This window comes from Marmota marmota, unplaced genomic scaffold (assembly GCF_001458135.2).
Source record: "Marmota marmota marmota unplaced genomic scaffold, marMar, whole genome shotgun sequence".
Lineage (NCBI taxonomy): Eukaryota > Metazoa > Chordata > Mammalia > Rodentia > Sciuridae > Marmota > Marmota marmota.
This window is the reverse complement of record NW_025999925.1, coordinates 2,737,679-2,758,982: the sequence shown is the minus strand read 5'-3', so window position 1 is coordinate 2,758,982 and position 21,304 is coordinate 2,737,679. Positions and strand designations below refer to the sequence as shown.

Below are 21,304 nucleotides of genomic sequence, written 5' to 3'. Positions count from 1 at the left end.
TATATATATATATATATATATTTAATAATACCTTTGTAGTTTGTCATCTTTAAGAGTTATATAGACTCAGAAAATCCTCTCAGTGTCCCAATATACAATATTTAAAATTGGATTTATTTCATTTCTTCCTCTTTTCCTTTTTTTCCTTAATTTATTACATTTTTAGTATTATTTGGCTTTTCATGCTATGTGGAGCAATACTGAGAATGTAATCTTTGTGCTTGAAACTGCCATCCTAAGGTCATAACTTATATATGGCAGCTGTTCAAAGAATACTTGTTGGTTAAATATGATGGACAATAAGTATAAAATACAAAACAATTGCTACTTTGAGTTTTCCCCCTCTTTTCCCAGGATGCATTATTAGAAGAGAAGAAAGTAAGCCTGATAATAAGTGTCAGTTTGGGGATTTACAATGGACACGTTCTAAAGGAAAAGTTATCAGAGAATGTAAACTAGCTTGAGAGGACAGGAAAGAGAAGGTGAATTGAATTGGCTCTCAATTGTTTTTTCCTTTGATTTCGTGGGTCCTTACAGAATCTCCAGGTCTCCCCATCCTTAGTTTAGGTTCTTTTTAAAGGTAACTTTCAATTTTTCACTGGCAGTCCTAGCTGATTAATTAGCTTCATACTCTTACAACTTGGAAAACATGTTAAGATTACTTGTTTTCTCTCCCATTTACCAAATGGTAGTGTGTATGATGATGAAATCTGATGAATGTGTGTATTTCAGTGTATCTGCAGTGTGTAACATGATGACTTTGCCTTTGCATCTGTGGTGTCTCTGATTTGTAGAGTCAGAGAACTCCAGAATTTGAGATTCCCAATCAGATTACCAAAAGGAAATAAGGGGAAAGTGCCTCAATTTATACAATCTGTAATAAGCAAAGAAAGTTACATACAAACCTTAAAACTTTGCATTTAGAATTAGAAAGAATAAGAAGCTGACATCAATTCCTTTTTTTTCTGAAAAAAAAAAAAAACAAAAAACAAAAACAAAAAACCCTTGCCTTTAGGCAAGATATTTTAAAGCAGGGCTATTCAAATAAAGTTTGATACTATCCAGAAGGTAAGAATTACAACCAGGTGATTTAAGTAGAAGCTACACACTACACATACAAAAATTCCAATGGATAGACCATCTGGTTGCATCCATTTGCATGGATACCAGATTGGCCAGTCAAAATCATTGTACTGTGAAGAGTAAATTACCTTCCAGTAAAGAAGGAGTAATTTTGTGTAATCCAAGCACAGGTATGAAGACTTGTCTAATTCAAAAGTATATTCTAATGTTTCATTGTTTTGTTTGCTTTATCAAAAGCAAATAGACATTTTTGTTCCTGAAATCTTCTCTTGATGAGTTTTTTTTTTTCCCCCCTAAGAATTTTCTCTATTTGAACAGAATCTGTCTGACGGGGAGGCTCCCATAGATGAAGTGTCATGCTGATATACAAAGATAGGATGTTTTTTTCATTCCTTTTTTGGGGGGAAGTTGGTCCTGGGGATTGAACTCTGGGGTCCTCAACCACTGAGCCACATCACCAGCCCTATTTTGAATTTTATTTAGAGACAGGGTCTCACTGAGTTACTTAGAACTTTGTTTTTGCTGAGGCTGGCTTTGAACTCTCGATCCTCCTGCCTCAGCCTCTGGAGCCAATGGGATTCCAGGCATGTGCCACCATGCTCAGCATTTTCAATTCTTTTTAATTCTTATGTGTCAAGTTCCTTCTTCCTTGTCACTTCCAATGAGTTAATTTTTTTTTCTTTTTAGCTAAGAATATAATGGTGGCAACTGTAATATTTATTATTTAGATACTTAAAACGTTTAAGTCTAGTTTTGTAATTCCCTTTGGTTCATTGTAAATTTACATAGAAGGGAACATTGTCATATTGAAGTAATAACTATAGTCTCACCAGCATGGATGAAAGTATTCTACTTCTAAGCATTTGAGAGGTGAGGTCAGCATACTTATGAAAGTTACCATGAACTGATGAGGGCACTCCTGTCACATTGTGCCCAGGTGACTGAGTCTACTATATTATTTTATTGCTTGATTATCTTAGATATCTTATTTTCTTGGAATTTTACCAGATTTGCAATAAGAATCCTGATTTATATGGTTTAACTTGAGGAACACTTTATGATAGCTATAAAATAAAGCCTTAACTTCCTCAAAGTAGAATTTCTCTTACAACAAGGCAGTACTAGATGCAACATTGATATTTACAGGTTTCAGGGAATATTATTTATTCTCCATATGCAGCTGGCTCATTTCCCTTATGACCTAGTTTTGCCTCTTCACTGTTCTGGATTGTAACAGTGAAGGATTGTCCTGCTCAGTAGATGGTGTGCTTCAAAGTAGCCACTCCCTCCTTCAGTTCTTCTCACAGTCTAAGTCAGTGTATCTGCTCCATCCCTGGAGTAACCACCAACTCTGGAAACAAGATGGCATGAAGCTTGCATGAGCCCTTCCTTCTGCCCCACCAGCCCAGCAGGAAAGGTGGTTCTCCTCTCCCATGAGCTACAAAGCACATCTCTGAATTGGCTGCAGCTAGGATTTTATAAAGACAGCAGCTGTATTAAGATGGATTCTTCCTTATGATGCCCTTCAAGACTTTTCCTTTGAGCTTTGCTAAAAAAAATCAGCTAAGAAAAATTTATTGATTCTTTATGTTGGGGAATTAGTGTTATGGAATAAGGGTTGATGCTCTGGTGAGGAGTAAACATAGAACATAGGACTAATTTCCCACACTTCTCCTTCTCCTTGCTGATGCTCAGCTCATGAGTTCATAACTTTGTCCTCCTCCCCTCCCTTTCCAGTCTAGGGAAAGTGATCAAGATCTCTAGAGCAGTGCCCTACTTAGATGAGATTACTTGTTTTCTCTCCCATTTTCCAAATGGTAGTATGTATGATGATGAAATATGATGAATGTGTACATTTCAGACTAACACAAGACTGCAAGTTTGTCTGCATTAGTTTTCATTTTATTTTTCTGTGTCTTACAGAGCAAAGAGCTTACAGCTTACCAGAGCCACCAGGAGAAAAAAGGTACTTTAACTGTTCCAATTTTCTGGAGTGACCACTTGATCCACCTTTGGAAATGTTTGCATATCTTGGTTATCTGTTCAATGGCTTGTGAGAAGTTTCTGTGTAAAAAAAAGATCCTTCACTCCCAGGATGGGATTATGGCTCAGTAGTACAGCGTTTGCCTAGAATGTATGAGGCACTGGATTCTATCCTCAACACCACATAAAAACAAACAAATAAGCAAAGGTATTGTGACCATCTACAATTAATTTTTTTTAAAGATCCTTTGTTCCCTTTGTGATTTGTATCAGTGCAAATTGGACAACTGTCTCTTTTAGTCTCAGGTGTGCAGGCCTTGGAATAGGGAAAAGATGTTTTGTTTTGGGGTGTTTTCAAAACTGAATACCTCCACATATGGCACCCAAGGGAGCAGTGTGAGGACCACCTGCTTCAAGAAGGCAGCAGGTCTGCCCTGGATCTACTGTGCCAAAGAGAAATCTTAAATCTATTAACAAATCTCAGGATGGTCAGTATAGGCCACCTCACTCATTCCAGGGTGCCTAAACTTCCTCATTCTCTCTTACTATGGATTTTTCTTATCAATGTTAGATTTGAAAGGAAGAATAAATGATGCAGAAAGGATTTCAAGCATTATCAGTTTTCTGGTTGACATGCAGATTTGCAGAGAAGCCTGAACTTCTCTTTTTCCTAGAAGGTAAAACCATTGCTGGAGGAAAGATTGCAAAACAGACTAGGAAACAAGTATGATAGCTGAGATCTGTTGATCTTGAATAACTAACTGCTCATGAGTCACACCATGGAACAGATCTGGGGTCATATGCAAAGCTAGCACTAGAAATGGCATAAATGTTTGGCTTTAAGAAATCATCTAAAAAACAGTAAAATTGACTGAGTTTTGGTCATTTTAACACTAAAGCTCTGAAACTGTTTAATATGTAGTTCAGGACAGACTATTTTGTTTTAAATGTTAGAATAAAAGTATCAATAAGAAAATGGCTCTTTTGTTTCATTTCTATTCTTTTTGGACCAGAATAGATACTTCCAAATGGTATAAACAGAAGAAGTCTGAGAATGTTCTTGAAGGATAGGATGACAATGAAGACAGCCTTGTGATGATGATAGTGGTGATAATGAGGAGGACATAAGTACTAACCACTGATAATTACTGGGTGGTTTTTTTTTTTTTTTGAGCCTTGAACTGTTTTAAACAGCTTATATTTATTACCTCATTTAGGCAATTTATTTCCTAATTATGGCATTTGATCATCCTCTTCACCATCATTTTGATTAGAGGTCTTCTTTCTTTAATCTTTTCAAAAATTGGAGAAATAATGGGCTGATTGTAAAGATGTTTTAAAAATAAAAACATTTATTTTCCATTTGGAGAAGGATTTAAGACTGGAGGAGCCAGTGCTCTACTTGGTTAAACAGTAGCCTATCGTATACTTTCACATGGATGGGTTGTGTGTGTGTGGAGGCCCTTTCTAATTCCTCATTCCCTCTCCTGTTTTCCTCTGTTCTTTCATCTTTTTTGGTCTATAGCCTGAAAGCCCCTGACTTTCTCTAACATACCCCTTGTCATATCTAGTGCAGTATAGCCTTCTTCTTGCCTAATCTCTTCCTGATGTCTTATTAGATATCCCAACCATACCTGATGCTTCACTGTAGTCATGTTGCAGTTAGCTACCTGAAGGACTGCCTTCTTAGGAGTCCTCTTACTAAGTTTCTGGAAAAGGATACATTCAGGTACAAAGGGGCTCATGCCGGAATTTTCAGGCTTGTTTAGCAGACACTTTATCTGTCCCAGTTCTTGAAGATCACAGAGCATAACTCAATTGTCTTTTTGCCACTTCTATCTCAAATCTAGAATATCTATAGCTGTTTTTTTTGTTGTTGTTGTTTATTTGTTTGTTTGTCATACTGGGGATTGAACCCAAGGCCTTATGCATGTGAGGCAAGTACGCAAGCACTCTACCAACTGAGCTATATCCCTAGCCTCTGTTTTTTCTTTTTTTTTTTTAACTCCAAGTATTTGTGTGTTAAAGGAAGCATCACTGTGTCAATTTTTAATTTGCATAGTGGGAACTTCTTTTAACACTTTAGATGCCCTGTTCTTTTAAAAAACAGGCAGTTATAGATATAATTGATTAAGGATTAAGATATTGAAGATTTATATCCTTAATATATTTTAAATATCTATTTACATATTGAGAGGGCAGTACTAGGACAGCCTCTGAAGAATGGGCACTAGTGTTTTGGCATTTGTGTGTTTACTTTGTCATTGCTCAGGTCTTATCAGCTTTTGAGCCTTAAAGGTTAAATGGCATGATTTATGTCATTTTGTAGATATGCATAGGACATATGTTAAACTTGGTACACTTAGAGATTTTTAATCAAAACTAAAAAAAAAATTGGTACAGTTTTCTGTAACTTGGATAATAGGAGTAAAGTTGGGTAGCTAAGGGTTTATTTCATTTTATTTGTGAAAGTTTAGTTCTTTTCCTGGTGGGGAGTAGTGGAAGAGACTTCTTGACCTTAAAATCCACACTGACCTGACTTGACCATTCTTTAATTCATTATGTCCCAAGTTTTCAATTCTATATAGGACAATGAGATGTAATAGAATTTAGGCCTTTTCACCATTCTGCTCTTCTTTTAGTCATTGTATGGCACTTAGTGGGGTCAAAAAAGGTGTTCCAGAGGGGATTTAGTGTAATCTCTGGAATGTGTTTTTCATCCTTAATTCTAACAGTGAGCCTGTTGACTATTATGACAAAGAGTTTTGCAAATCAGGATGCCTAAGATAACAGAGTTTATGGGGGAATTTTAGATTATATTAACCAGTCAGTTAACTAAGGCAAAAAGACTAGAAGTGGCTGAGGAAGTAGAGAGGAAGTAAAAAGACCTGAGATCTTTTGTTACTTTCTGTCATCACTCAGTTCTGTTCACTTCCTTTCCCTTCTAGCTTTTTCAGATGGCTTCTGTCAGGGGCACACAAAGTTTCACTTACTGTGCAGGATTTGAATAGCAGAACACAGACCATCCTGACTGTGCCTTTAGATCTGTATGGCTAAGAGGTAGCTCTGAAGCCATTGGAGATATATATATATATATATATATATATATATATATATATATATCTCCAATGGCTTCAGAGCTACCTCTNACATTGGAGATATATATATATATATATATATATATATATATATATCTCATAAATACATTATATATAGGGAATATATATAATATATATTATATTATATGGAATATATATACATAGGGAATATATAAGAATATATATATATTTTCCCTAAATGCATTATAGATTTGAAACTCTTAAGTACTGAAGATAGAGCTTCAATAATAATTTAGTTTAATGTTTACAAGGTTTAATACATACTAGGTAGGTATATATTAAAGTGTGGAATAGGTCTCAGAAGTAGCTTAGTCTAAGCTTGTCATTAATCAGATAAGAAAAACTCAAGTCCTAAAAAGTTCTCATCAAAAACCACCTTTTCATGAAAAGCAATCATGAAGTTTAAGGGGAGACTTTAGTTAGGAAATATTCGTTATAGAAATAGTGTACAGAAGTGTTATCTGGCTTGACATGAAACTTAGTTTGATTTTTAATATATATTTTTTCTCTCTCAAGTAATAGTGTCGGAAATATGAGTGTTAAAGGAAGTTCTAGGGGGAAATGTAACTTTGTAGCTTAGATTTTTTTTCCTAAAGAATGGTCATATGCATTAGAGGAGAGTAAGTGATGCTCAGTGTGCTCATGGTCGTGTGCAATCACCTCTAGCTTGCATCTTATTTTGGGAAGAATCCAAGGTCTTTTCTCCTCTGCTATTCAGAGTCTCAGATTACAAATAGCCCAAAGAAGTGGGAAAAACTGAATTGATGGGGACACAGTCTGTTTCTTGGGCTATATCAACAATATATGTCTACTGAGTATCATCTCTGGTTCTCAAAATAAATAAAAGCCAGTTTTATATTATTGATTATTTAGCAACTTCTCCGTGTCCTGGGAAATTTCTATTAGCACAATAAGAGGGAAATGAGAATTCTCAGAGTAAAATTGTAAGTCTAAGATTTCCTTTACTTCCCTAATATTTTGGCATAAAAAATTTCAGGTATATAGAAAAGTTGAAACTCTGAAGTACTGAATACACATTTCTTCCACCTAGATTCTACAGTTGTTAACATTGTAAGATAGTTGCTTTATCACATCCGAAGAGATGTATCTATAAGATATGTTTTTAATAAAGAGTTTCTATTTTTTTCTCTTTGGAACAACCATTAAAGCCTGATTTACACATCCATCCATGCATATGCTGTTCTTGGATCAAACTTAAGTCCTGTGAACCATGACAACATGTTCTCTTTTGTAGAATTCAGGAAGAAGAATGGGATAAATACATCATCCCTGCCAAATCTGAGACTGAAAAGTATAAAGTGAGCCGAACTTTCAGCTTCCTCATGAATAGGATGACTAGCCCTCGGAATAAATCCAAGGTAATCAAATTTCTGCACCTCTTGCTACAAGCGTCAGTGGCTTTCTTTCTCAGAAATTGGTATAGTTCGCATTTTCCTTTAAAAATCACCCACCCTAGATTTTGCACACATTTTCCATATGGAATATCTTCCAAGTCATTAGAAATATTAGAGCAACAGCATCCTGGCACCTAGTTCTTATTCTCACAGAAAACACAGACTCTGCCCCTCTGAGCTCTGCGAGAATGGCTCACAGCTTTTCCCTTTTTGCTTTCCCTCCACTTTCCGTGGCTGCTGGTTCTGAAGATGAAAAACAAGGATGCCAAAGACAAAGAGAAGCTGAATCGACATCAATTTGTCCCAGGAACATTCTCTGGGGTTCTGCAGTGTTCAGCTTGTGATAAAACACTCCCGGGGAAAGAGTCATTCCAGTGCTCCAGTAAGTTTTGGGGTCTAGTGTGTGATGTGTTTTGTCTCCCCAGCCAGTAGGCTTTCTGAGACTAGGGCCATTGCTAAGCACATTTGCTAAACTTTCATTTTAGTGCCGTGGGTCTGATTGAGCAGTTTACCACGCAATAGCCAATACTGGTTAGAGTCACAACACATTGTGCACAGTGGGTCGCCTCCCTGAGCTCCAGGCTTATCTCCTTCACTGCCTATTTGACGTCTCTACTTGGCTGTCTCTGCAGCATCTCAAATGTTACATGTCTAAAATTGAGCTCCTGATCTTCCCCTCTGTGCCCACCTACAAGCTGACCCTTTCCATTAATGGCAAGTCCATCAGTTGAGCCAAATGCTCATGCTAAACACTTCTGAGTACTGTGTGCACCTCCCTTTCTCTCACAACTTACACATAATCCTTCGGCAATCCCCTTGGCTCTATTTTCAAAGTGTGTATAAAACCCAGCCACTTGCTACCCTTATCACGCTATCTGTCTGATGTAAAGCCATCATTTCAACACCATTCTGACTTATTTTGAACTTTTACCACCTCTTCTCAAAGCATTGGCCAGAGTGAGCTTGTTAAGACATGAATTCCTGGATTCCAAGTCTTTCAGCGGCTCCCTGTATCCCTCTGACTGAAGGCTAGAGCCTTACCATGGCCCATTCGATTGGTCCCATTTCCTCCTCCCACTTGCACCCTGCTTTGGCCACTCTGGCATCTCTGCTGTTCTCCCAACATCCAGGTACCTCCTGCCCTAGGACCTTCTCTTCCCTGGTGGTTTCTTCTGCCCACAATGCTCTTCCCTCAACTGGCCACGTGATGGCTTAGGTTACTCCTTTTCATTCAGGCCTTTCGTATCCACTTTGTGTTTGGCTCTTCCTTTCCCTCCCTTTTATATTATTTACCACCATCTAACTTACTATATATTCTGTTTTATTGTTGGTCTCCTTTACTGTAACTCTATGGGGCTGGATTTTTGTCTGTTGACAATGGCTTATACATAGTAAATGCTTAGTAAATATTGGTTGAGTGAAAGAGCCAAGGAATTTAGGCCCAGGCAGGTGCAATACATTTCATGGCATTTGTTTGTAGCCAGAATCGGGGGGATATTTGGGAGATGGGGTGAAAGCACAAGGGGAAGAGAAGAGGAGGGGAAGGACCATGTAAAGTACCAAGCAACTCAGAGTGAAAGTACTTATATGTACTTGCAGTTGTTCATCAGATGCTGGCACAGTCTGTCTGTGGCATTAAAGGCAGACTGAATGCTTTTCTCACCCTTGGCACTGTCTTCAGAGATGCCAAGTTATTGTATGCTGGAACTTTGGTGTCCTTCAAGACTTGATTTCTTTCTTTTACTGGATACAAAATGGCACCAGGCCATTCAGATGTGTTTTAATTTGTTAAAGGTTTAGAGATTTGCTCTGAGTGCTGTTAATGGATCGCTGCTGGCTTGCCTGCGTTTCAGCAGTCAGCTTATCCGTGTGGTGGGTGGTTGTTTCATAGGTTGTCACTTCACCCTTTCTCATAGGACCTGAGTTCTTCTATTGTGCCCCAGGCCACAACTAAGGCCTGTTTCCCCGCTATTTTCCATTCTCCTGGTTCTCCATTCAGTGCTTAATATCCATCTCTGCTTCTTGTTATGAAGCATCTGCATTTTGGCCTCTGTCCATACCACTTAACAGAAGTCTTGCTTTTGATGGAAACTTGGGATTACTTTGTAATTTAGTCCACAGTCTTTCCTCCTGCTTTTCGATTGAAAACCCTTCTTTGGGGAAGGGTTCTCTTCCTTTCCCTGGTGGCCACTCTTCTCTTTTACCCCTTGCATGGTCCCTTTTTTCCTAACTCTGGGTGCCCTCCAAACTCATCTTTTGAGCATTCATTCATTTTCCTTTTATTATTTTTAAGAATAGTCGCCCAGTCTGTGTTTTAAAATACCCAGCTTAGACCTGTTCTTCAGCTTCATGGACTTCTTACTTTCCTTTTAGTTCCACATTTTCAGTTGCCTAGAGGCTGAGCACCATGTAATTTATGGCTACTTTTGAAAATGATGGCAGAATGATAGATATAAACCAAGACTGTCACAGGCACTCAGCCTCATAGGTGACCTTGTGTATGGACGTCTTCTCCCAGAGATGGCATTGCCTCCTAGACCCCATGGTAATGTGGTCCCCTGCTTGGGTTAATGGCACTGCAGCCTCAAACTTTGGCTGCAGTGATCCCGCTTCCCTTTTGTCCCACCCTCCTTGGGTCAATCCATCACTCTTTCATTTCCCTTTTCACTGTTATTAGTCGGGTAAATTCCTATCCCACTGCTACGAGTGAATTGTGCTAGTTTCTCTCTCTCTGGGTGTTGTCACCTACAAATTAGGATGAATACTTTCACTGCACTTATCAAAATGCCACTTTCCTCGGCTCACATAAATGTATGGACGTCTCTCCTTTTTGGTTTTACTGAGCTAAGCCTGGTTCTTTGCGTGGGCAGCCAGTCCCTCATCTGTGACCTGCCTTCCGGTCCCATGCTTCTCTCTTCAGCCTTAGTTGACCTTCCAAGGCCTTGTGAGTCCTTTGTCTCCTACCACATGTGTTTTCTTGCCTCTGTCTTTGTGCTTATGATGATCTCCCTCCTCAGACTCCCCTCCTCCTGCACATGGATCCAGGTGTCTTACCTCATCTTCGCAGGTCTTTCCTGTCTTCTGTGGTCTAAATTCCATCACATTTGTGATGTATTGCTCCTATTCTGTTTATGTAAACCCTTCTGGAGTTTAACTACTAAAATAGACCAAGTTCTTTAAGGACTTTAATGATGGTGACTCTTGGGTAGCCCCTGCAGTAGCTATCACAGAGCTGGCTCTTAGACACTCAGGCCCAGTGGATGACTGATAAAGCCAGGGAGCCAGGGCTCAATGGAAAGGAAACTTTTGTAGTAAACAAAATGTTGGTTCATCGTGGGTTGATACTGTGGATTTTGATGGAGGTTGCAGTGGAAGATGGAATTTGTTGGAAGTACTTAAAACATAATTTAGCTGTTAAAACAGTTATTCCTTTTTTGAAAAATAGATTTGGATTCATAAAAGATATAAGATTTAAGGAGAAATTTAAAATTATCTAAAATTTTACCACTTAGAAAAAATTGCTATTATTCGTGGAGTCCCTTCTAATCACAAAAAGATTATATCAGCTTTTTATGCTAATCACTTGATGGTGATGTCAAAGGTATTCAATTCTAATTGTACATTTCATTTTTTTCTAATTTTGTCATAACATAAATGAACATTCCTTTGCACATATCACCACCCACATCTTTGATTATTCCTGTAGATTAAATTCCAGAATCAATATGTGTGAGTCAAAGTATATATTTGACTTTTTTATTAACCATAATTTTTTTAGAATTAGTTTTAAGATTTATAGTTTTTTTTTTAAAGGGGGGAGAAGGGCATTGGTTCTTTAGCTTTTGTTTATTAAGTTTTTACATTGGGTAATAGGATATGATAGACAGTCTCTGCTAGGTAGATAACCATAGTCTATGGGTATGTTTTTGTTTTTAATAACAATGTTAATATTTCTAATCTTAAAACATGATTGATATGAAACAACATGTAAGTATTCAAAATCCCTGGGTCTCTTTTTTCTCTGTTAGAGTTGCTAATTTTTTCCAAAAATTGTATTTATATGAAATTCTCCATGTTTATGAATAAGTTTCCCTGCTTATATTTTGATATTACCTTAACCTGGTAGGCAGAAATTAAAAAATCACACCTTCATTGCAGATTTAACTGAAAACTGCCCTTTTAACCCCATTACATGTCTTTTATGACAAATTTTACTTTGTCTGAGATGATTCCTTTTGTTCTCCTCTTCTTTACATTTCCCTTCACTGTCCCTGGGTTCTGATTTGGGGCATGTGCCTTGAATTTAGCTAGAGGTGATCTGCAACACAACTGAACGAGCTTGTTTTATAGCAAAGAGTTTTTCTTATTTACATTTAATTTTACTGCTTCCAACTATCTTTTATGGCTCGTTGCTGTTTTCCTTGATGTTTGGCTTAGCTATTTAGACCATGTGTCCTTCGCTTTTATCTTTTCACAGGATTTGGCACAATACACTCTTTTAATATCTACTAATGAAGGCTTTAAGGCTAAGTAAGGCTAATAATTTAATACTCTTTTATTTCCCTTCTGTTTACCCTTTTCCCTAACCTCTGTTAATATACCAAGTTAATTATTATAATTATTATATTACTTTTTTATATTGTATGTTCAATCTTTCAAGAATAATTTTCTATCTCAAGAAAAATTTGACATTTTTATTTATTTTTTTCCATTCTGCATCTCTACTTACAACTTTTAGATATGCTTATTTTCCTGGTTGCTTTTGCTTTCCTTCCTTCCTTCCTTCCTTCCTTCCTTCCTTCCTTTCTTTTTTTTTTTAATACAGCCAATCTATTCTTGAACCCTCACTTTTGATTCTGCTCTCTTGGACTGGAACAGGATTGCTCTGTTTTCTGAAAACTTGTGTAAGGAAGGGACCTATCTTTGCTCATTCACACAACTTACCTAGCTAAATAAAACCTTGAACTACTATCTTTTCCTTTGGTGCTGCCTCAATGATTGGTTCTCCTTGAGCTCTTCCCATTACAGTGGCGAAGTCTGTGGCTGCCTGAGGGGACTCCCTTTTTTTCTGCTTGGATGTTAGAGGACTTAAACATTTTTAATCACATGGGTATTGTCAGAATGTGTCTATGGGATAGTTGTTATTTAGTTATTTTTCTTAGAAGACAGGGAGACCTTTGGTGTGCTCTTTGCAGCATCATAATGTCTTCATGTTTTGTACCTTGTTGCTTCTGATCTACTTTTCCTGATTTCCTCCTTGGGTAAATATGATCTCTGATATCTGCCTTCTTTCTGTGGCATCTTGTGTTTTATAATTATACCTGTCTTCTCTACATTCAGGAAGGAATCTTTCAAGTTTGATTTCTAACATGCCTTTGATATTTTTGTCACTCTGATACATCCCATCTTGTTAGCTGACACTCTGCTCTTCTGCAGAAGATTAAAAATATCTCCAAGAAAATATGTCCTTGCAGTCCCCACTTGTCTCACAGAGTTCCATTTTCCTCTCACCCCATTGGCCTGTCTTCACATCCTGTTCTCCCTTCCTGGCCTTGGTCCTATTTCACTGAAGCCTTATCTTCTGTCTTTTAGTTCTTCTCTACTGCTGGACTTTATATTCAGTGACTTGCTCTTTCCTTGAGTTTCAGTGTAGCTTTGTACTCTGGAATCTCAGAGGTTCTACTTTTTTCTTTTTCCTTTTTTTTTTGCTTGCTCAGGAATGAGGAGAGAGCCTGTGGATTTGCCAGGAGGGCTAGTATGTAGTGTGCCTTTGGCTCTGCTCCTAGGCTGTGGGGGTGTTGGCTAAACTGCCCCTTTATACCTGCAGCTCAAGAACAACTGTGGGGTTCTGTATCTCACCCAGTGCACAGTAGGTTACTGGCTCTTATCCAGCATGGCTCTGACAGGCTAAACTGGTGTCTTCTATCCTCATAGAAAAATATCTGCTAAAGGAGTTTCTAATCCATCACAGGCTTCTCTAGCTAAGATGCAGTATGTGGGTGGGTAAAGTGAGAGGGTGGGGTGTGTGGTGGGGAGACAGGGAGGAGGAGAGGGAAGTAAGATGGCACAGGTTTCCCTGAAGAGAGCCTGGTCTCTGGGTCTGTGGGCAGAGAGTAGCAAGGCGTATAGAGGGTTTCCCTGTCTTCCAGTGAGATAAAGCCATGTGTTTTTATGTTGTTTTCTGATACAAAATCTGGAATGGTGGCTAACTTTTCTTTCCAGATATTCCTATCTCAAACTTTGAGTCAGGAACTCTTGTTGGAGCTAACAATAGCACCCTGTCCCCTGTCCCCCCCCCCCACCTCGGCATTTTTTGTTTTCTTTGTTTCCACTGTCCTGGACTTTTCACCTGGTATAGGAGTGGGAGGTTGCTACCAGCCAGCTGTCAAAAATCCCTTCAAAGTATAATGCATAGGATAGGAGGTTCATTCTCAGGCAGGGGCAGCAGTGCCCAATATACATAATGCCAGGTTTCAGAATTGATAAGATAACTGCAGAATATTAAAAATATCTCCAAGGAAATTGAAATTCCAACACTTGTGCTTAGGTAGAGCTATTTGTGATTTGAGTATTTGTCTTTCCTTAAGTTTTCTAAATATTGCTAGCACTTATATGTTATTTTTATAGTGACTAGTAAAAACATGATGTGGTCTTACTCATTTCAGATCCACATAAATAAGATGGTGGCTTTTGAATCTTTTCCTTTTATTTCAGACTGTAACGCAAATGTACATAAGGGTTGTAAAGATGCCATGCCTCCGTGCACCAAGGTAATCTCTCTTTGCTGAATATACATGTCTATATCATATCACCTGTTTGAGATTTAACTCTTATTCTACCTAAATTTATTTCTACAATGATCATTGTAGTGGGAAAACATCCTCAAGGTGTATGGTTATTTACTAAACTGTACAATGTAGAAATAGAGGGAAGCCCAAGTGTGACCGTTTGTGTTACATGGTGTGGGTACGATATGTGGGGGTCAGGCTTCCTGTCAAGACCTGCTTGCTTTACCAGTTCCAATTCCTGAGTACTCCTAAATGAAGAGTACATGGCAATTCTCAAAAATGAGCCAACACAAGAATTACCTGGAAGACTTATTAAAACCCAGAATCTCTGATTCTGTATGCCTAGATGGGACTGATAATGTGTATTCTAACACATTCCAGGATTTGCTGATGTTGCTGAGGTCCCACTTGGAGGCCACTGGACTAGAGGGATGTTCTCTGTCTTTGGGGTGGGCTTGCATGGATGAAGACATCTGATTTCTGTTCTTTCTCCCCATCCCATTATGTCAAAAGTGCATGATGCTTCTTCAGCAGGAAACTTGAAGTCTCAAACCTCTGTGTTCACTGAAATGCATATTGTGTGGGATCACAGAACTGAGGCTGTTCTAGAAGGTCATGTTTCAGTGCTGGGTGGTCATCTCCTGCAGTCAGGAATACAAGGAGTAGAAAGAAATAGGAGGAGAAAGGCAGGGTTGGTAGGAGCTCCTCTTTCACTCTGGGTCTGAACACAGGAACTGGAGATGTCTGGTTGCCCCGAGGCTTTTAATGAAATGGAGCATTTATGAGGCTCACCTTCATCATTGCACATTTCATTGTTGATACACCTAAGTTCTTCACTGCGTTTGATGTCTTTTGCTTTGAGTTCCTCTTTGTTTGAAATAAATAAAATAAGAAAAATGACACAGATGAGAATTCTATTCTGTGTAACTGTGTGCACATTCTTACAGCCCACTGGCACTTTGATCTTATTTTATGTGTTTCTAATATTCTTTACCAGAAATTCCAAGAGAAATATAACAAGAACAAAGCACAGACCATCCATGGAAGTAAGTGATGTGGAAAATGACAAGAACTTTAAAAGTTAATACACACCACACATTTTTCCATTGTTAAAAATACCTCTTGCTTTTGTTTTCTCATTTGCCCAATATTTTTCTTCTTTCATATGCTTGGCGTAATTTTTAGTTAGGCAGCAAGGTTAAGAAGGATGTCATGTCTCTGACAGAAAGCTTTTGAATTATATGAGCTGTATTATCTACTGTACTAAACAGGACTATTAGGAAAAATTATCATCTGATTGCCTCAGTTTTCAGATGCCATCTAGTACAATATATTATATTGATTTAATAAGCTTTTGAGGAAAAAGACACTATATTAAATGTACATATGTACACATATTTATCTATGTTGATATGTACCACGTTCTTCTTAAGAATGACAAAATTTGGTGAAAGAAAAAAAGGTTTGAGTTTAGAGTCTGTTTTAGAGCCCAAGATTTTTATGAGTCCTTGTTGTCCATTGTCATGGTAACTTGGTGCTTTGACTAGCAATCTTGAAGCTATGTACTCCTTAGTACCTTTGGGATGATGGTGAAATTCCAAGGTATATAGGAGTTTTGTTTTTACATTTCAAAATTTGGTGGTTCTGTTTTTTTTCCATTGCTGAAATTTAAACAGTTTCTCTTGAAAGTAATTGTGACCTTTGAGAGTTATTTGCATTACATTCAAGAACCAGTCACACTCATGTCTCCTAAGTTTGAAAATGATTTATTTATTGTGAGAGATTTTGCCATTCCTTCTACCTAAAATTTCATTGCCTGACATGCAGCAGGAATTTTAAGTGCATGGTAACTTTTCATTTCAATGCTATAACAGAATGTGACTGATATTTTGAAAACCACTTCAATTGGGGGATAACTAGGTATGCAAAATCATGGAAACCTGCCATTTGGTGTGATGTTACACAAGGTTAAGTTAGTGGAGGCAGTAATAGCTGTTATGTCACTTACTCCCTGTGACTTCAGAAATCTCTCAACATGAGTTTTAAGATGCTTCTAAATTTGATAAGGTTAAGTGTGAAAGATTGCATCTTAGAATTGATAAGATATCATGTGACCTTCCTCTTGATAATCATGAGAACAAATCACACATGTATAAAATCCCCTGTAATATCCTGATATCTGTGAATTCCCACCTGCCTTGCCTGAAAATGTGTGTACCACGATTCTAATATTATGGGACTGCAATATTTTCTGAGAGTCATTTATGATTCATATCAAATGTAAATGCATATTTATGCCTAGAACATTCTAGAACTGGCCAGAAAAGTATGGAAACACCATTTAGTTTTCAGTATGTGAAAAGAGAACAGCCCAGCTGGGTTTGCAGGTTTCCTTTGTCTGGATTTCGTACACCATGAGGAATAATCTCCCCCAGCATCATTCCATTCCATTGACACGCCCTCCCTGTGTGTATCCTTGTTTACACACACAGTGTGCATTCTAGTAACAGTGCTAATAACACCTTGCATCTATTTAAAGCTCACTTTAAGGAATACAAGCTGTGGTTTATGGGAGAGCTTCCCAGTGTTTCCCCATTCCATTTCCTCTTTTGCTTGTGTCATTCCAAACACCCACAATCTCCAAGTGGAGATGCAGTAGAAGGCCTGAAGCATGGTGTCGGGAGAGCATGAGAAAGAAGGGGCATCTGAAGCGAATGTCAAGATGTGGCAGGGAGACCAGTTTCAAGTGTGAGCATGAAACACCTTAGAAGTGACTGTTTGAGGGTTTACCCTTCGGGCTTTGAAGTGGCTTTCTTTACTTGTAATTGCTGTCCTCTATCAGAACCACATGAAGTTTCTACTCTGATTTCCAGGTTCTTCAGTGAGAGACATCCCACAGCCTGGGCTCTCCCTGCACCCCTCTTCGTCCATGCCTATCGGATTGCCAGCTGGAAGGAAGGATACTGCAGGGCAAGTCCATCCATTGTCCAGAAGCGTTCCAGGCACCACATTGGAAAGGTAAGGCTCAGCCTGTTGTCTCACCTTTGTGGCTCAGACAGGCTGCTGGAGCTAACTCTTCTCCTCTTCCTCCCTCCTTTTCAGCTTCAGAAGGTCAGGGACATCCTTGGAATCTGAGGGTGACAGTAACAACTGGCGAAGCAGGTCTCACTCCGATGAGCTGCTACAATCCGTGGGCTCTTCTCCCTCCACAGAGTCTTTCGTGATGGAAGGTGAGGAGAAGATGCATTTCCATTTATTGGTGCTTCTGTGAGCATTTGCTGAAATAAATTTTTTTTCTGAAGAATATTCATTTGTTCTTTCTGAAAGAAATCTGTTTCTTGGTGTCTCTTTGCTATAGGCTCTACTTTTAAAAATAAGGGAAATTTAGTTTTAAAGGAAATAACCAGGGAATAGTGCTCAGAAAATATGTTGCAGATTTTAAATGGACATATTCCCCAAAAGATTAGGCAGTGAACACAGCAAAGAGAATGAAATACATTGTGTGCTTATCACTAAAAAATGTTTTACAGGTATTGATGGATTGAAATGGTTCCTACATGAAAATACATACTTTAATTTGTTAACCCTGGTCTTGTCTGGATCTCTGAGATACTTTTCCCCACCTGTTGCATCCTATTCCTAAGGGCATAAAAACATTTTTAAAGCATATTTTATAGGTCAGTTTTGAATATGGAGAATTGACTTTTGTATCCAAGTTTCATCAGTAAGTGAAGGGAAACCAAACGGAAGGAGAATATTGACAAGAGAGGGTTGGACCCTCTTCCTGGAAACTCTGTCTTTAAATCCTTTGTCATCTCATCTTTATTGTGATGAGTTAGAATCTCTCTAATGAGTGTTATTTAGGGCCAATAAGGGTGAGTTTTCCTGAAGGGCATTTGTGTATGTGTGCCTGATTCTATCAGGAAAATCTTTACTCACCTGAGATTCAAATTCTTATGCTCTGCCAAGTCAAGAGCAAACCAAGTAGTCAAGTTCAAAATTCAGATCTGAACAAATAGCAAATTAGACTGAAAAAAAAAATCAGTGAGCCTGAGGTCCTATAGGCACATTGTGGATTCCAAAGATTTCCTAAAATAGAGCAAGCCAAAATAAACAAAATTACCTTTAATTTTCTCTTTTCCCCCCGTAGATACAATCACTATTTGAATATCTGATTCTTCTTTGCTTACACGAAAGCTGTCTTGATTTGGACCATTTCATCCTTCTGGTTCTCAGTGTTTTGACTCCACATGCCAGTATTCTGGCTGAGGAGGTTCTGTGTTCATAGCAGCTTTATTTGCTGTGCTGAACCTGCAAACAGAACTTGAAAGGTCTGTTTGAGCTGTGTGGTTACTGTGTGTGTTTTCTTTTCTAAACACATATTAGATGTTGTGGATTCTTCTCTGTGGAGTGACCTCAGCAGTGATGCCCGGGAGTTTGAAGCAGAATCCTGGAGTCTTGTGGTGGATCCTTCCTTTTGCAGTAGGCAGGAGAAGGATGTCATTAAAAGACAGGATGTCATTTTTGGTAAGCATTTCAAATATGTCTTGGGGCTGAAGCCGTGTGGTTCAGAGGAAAAAGCATGGTTGCCTGATCATTTCCTGGTTGCCTGATCTCAGACAAATGACTTTACTCATCTAGACCTCAGTTTCTCCACCTACAGATTGGGGATAATGAAGCTCAGGTTTAAAAAGTTTGATGCGCGGCCCTGTGTTCCATCCTGAGCATTACAAAAACAAAACAGACAATGACAGTGAGACTTAAATGTGGTGTTGTATGTACCTGGTATAAAACAGGTTTTATTTCTCATACTGTTTTTAGATTTACTTAGGTTTGGCCTACACTTTCTTACCTCTTTTATATAAGAGTCACAGTGAACTTTCGCGTATTTAACACAGGGGAGACAGGGTTCCTTGATACGGCTTTTGAATGTATGTACCAGGTCCCATACATGTAGATAAGACCATGTTCAACTGAGTGCCGCAGTCCTGAGTGTAAAATTCAACTGTGGTGAGATTTCATTATTTCATGCTATATGGAGTGGTGTTAGTCTAAAATAGGGGAAGTTAAATTATAGTGTAATTGGGAAAAAATGAAGTCTTAAAAAAATTTTAAGTACAAAGTATGTGCTAAACAGTAGTTCAAGAAGATGCCCTACTTTAACAAAGAGCTTTGTAACAGGCTCTTCTTTTCCCTGACCCTGTGTTTGCAAGTTGTCTGCTGAGGAGGCCACCTTCACACCTGCCTCAGGTGACAGGCAGGTCAGGTGAGGTATGAGTGTGCTTTAAAACCTGCCAGGGGCTATGGATGTGGGAGACCATTGGGAAAGAAAGGACTGTCCCTTTTAGTATTTCTTAATCATTTATATTATACTGTCCTTCTTCAATCAATTTCACATAGTATTAAAAATAACCTAAGTAATTTGGGTTATGGATGACTACATATAACATGGCTTTTGGCCTCAGAAAGGCAAACTGGGAAAAATCCTTCACCCTTCTTTTCTCATTGTTTCCCTTTTAAAGATGAGGATAATTGTTCCTATTTGGGGGGTCATAATGGCAAATGGATTAAAGGATTAAATAAATGATATGGATAAGTGCTTAGTACAGAATGGGCACTAAAAATACGGTAGAAAAGAATAATTGTTAAAAGTCAGTGGGTTCCCAGTGAAAGAGAGATTTGTTTATGATAAAGTAATAAAGCTATTTTTAGACTTATTTGCTCTCCAAGGATGATATTTTAGATTTTGTTCTCAAAAAGTACAGTGTTTATTCTGGAAATAAACACCCAGAATTTATATTTCTGGTATTTCCACAGTCATTATTTTCTCTCATGATGCATTTAAAAAATCAAGATGTAATTCCATACAATAAGATCCCTCACATGCAGTGTACAATCTAATGTTTTTTTGTGAATTAACAAAGTTGTGCTACCATGGAGCCTTATCTAATTCCAGAACATTTGAATTGCTTCAAATGTCCGCGTGAGCAGTTATTCCCGTTACCCATTTCAGCAGCATCCAGCAACCACTCAACTACTTTCTGTCCCTAAGGACTTGCCTCTTTTGGACATTTAGCAGCATATGGTCTTTGCAATGGCTCCTGCCCCTTAGCATAATGTTTTCAAGGTTCATATTAGTTGTAATACATATCAGCACTCCATTCCTTTTCATGGCTAGTATTCCTTTTTATTTAATCATCAGTTGATGGATATTTTGGGGTCACATGTGTAACTTTATTTTTAACCTTTTGAGGAACTACCAGACTGCCTTATAAAGTGGCAATACCATTTTACCTTCCTATCAGCAGTGTGTGAATGTTCCACTTTCTCCACATCCTTACCAACCCTTGTTTTTTTGTCCATCTTTTCTCATTATGTTTATTCTAGTGTGTGTGAGCTAGTGTCTTATTTTGGTTTTGATTTGCATTTTTCAAATGGCTAATGATATTGAGCATCTTTCCTCCTCCATGTCCTCCTCTTTATTCTCTTCTCCTTCTCCTTTCCTTTTCCTTCTTCTTGGTAGTACCAGAGTCTAACCCAGGGCTTTTCACACTAAGCAAGTGTTCTACCACTGAGCCACAGCCTTCAGGCCTCTTGAGCATCATTTTATGTGCTGTCAACCATTTGCATACTTATTTGAGAAACATTTATTCAAATCTTTTGCCTATTTAAGGTCCCCCCCCCATTTTTGAGTTTTTTTCCTATAATCTGGATATAAGTCCCTTATCAGATATGTAATTTAAAGGATTTTTTTCCTATTCTTAGGATCATCTTTTTCACTTTTTTGGGGGGGTTTCCTGTCATTGTGATGTATCATTTTCCTCTAGAGAAAGTGGTATTTGGGGAGCATCCTACAGTAGAAAGAACCTACTATTATCTGCATTGAAGGACTTTATTATATTTAGTTCAAGTAAAT

The 21,304-nt window shown here is 38.1% G+C and overlaps 1 protein-coding gene across 4 annotated transcripts in view; it reads left to right on the top strand.

The window, feature by feature from the left end:
• Positions 1-21,304, top strand: part of Arhgef28 (Rho guanine nucleotide exchange factor 28) — a 293,756-nt gene that overhangs the window by 206,469 nt on the left and 65,983 nt on the right. For 3 of the 4 annotated variants that reach the window (XM_048800139.1, XM_015497796.2, XM_048800141.1), the window contains 8 exons: positions 3,007-3,049; positions 7,441-7,564; positions 7,850-7,982; positions 14,315-14,370; positions 15,386-15,434; positions 17,262-17,406; positions 17,491-17,618; positions 18,775-18,915. In XM_048800139.1, the coding sequence (XP_048656096.1) occupies positions 3,007-3,049; positions 7,441-7,564; positions 7,850-7,982; positions 14,315-14,370; positions 15,386-15,434; positions 17,262-17,406; positions 17,491-17,618; positions 18,775-18,915 (819 nt within the window). The remainder of the gene's footprint in view (positions 1-3,006; positions 3,050-7,440; positions 7,565-7,849; positions 7,983-14,314; positions 14,371-15,385; positions 15,435-17,261; positions 17,407-17,490; positions 17,619-18,774; positions 18,916-21,304) is intronic. The other variant, XM_048800140.1, reaches the window with a different exon arrangement.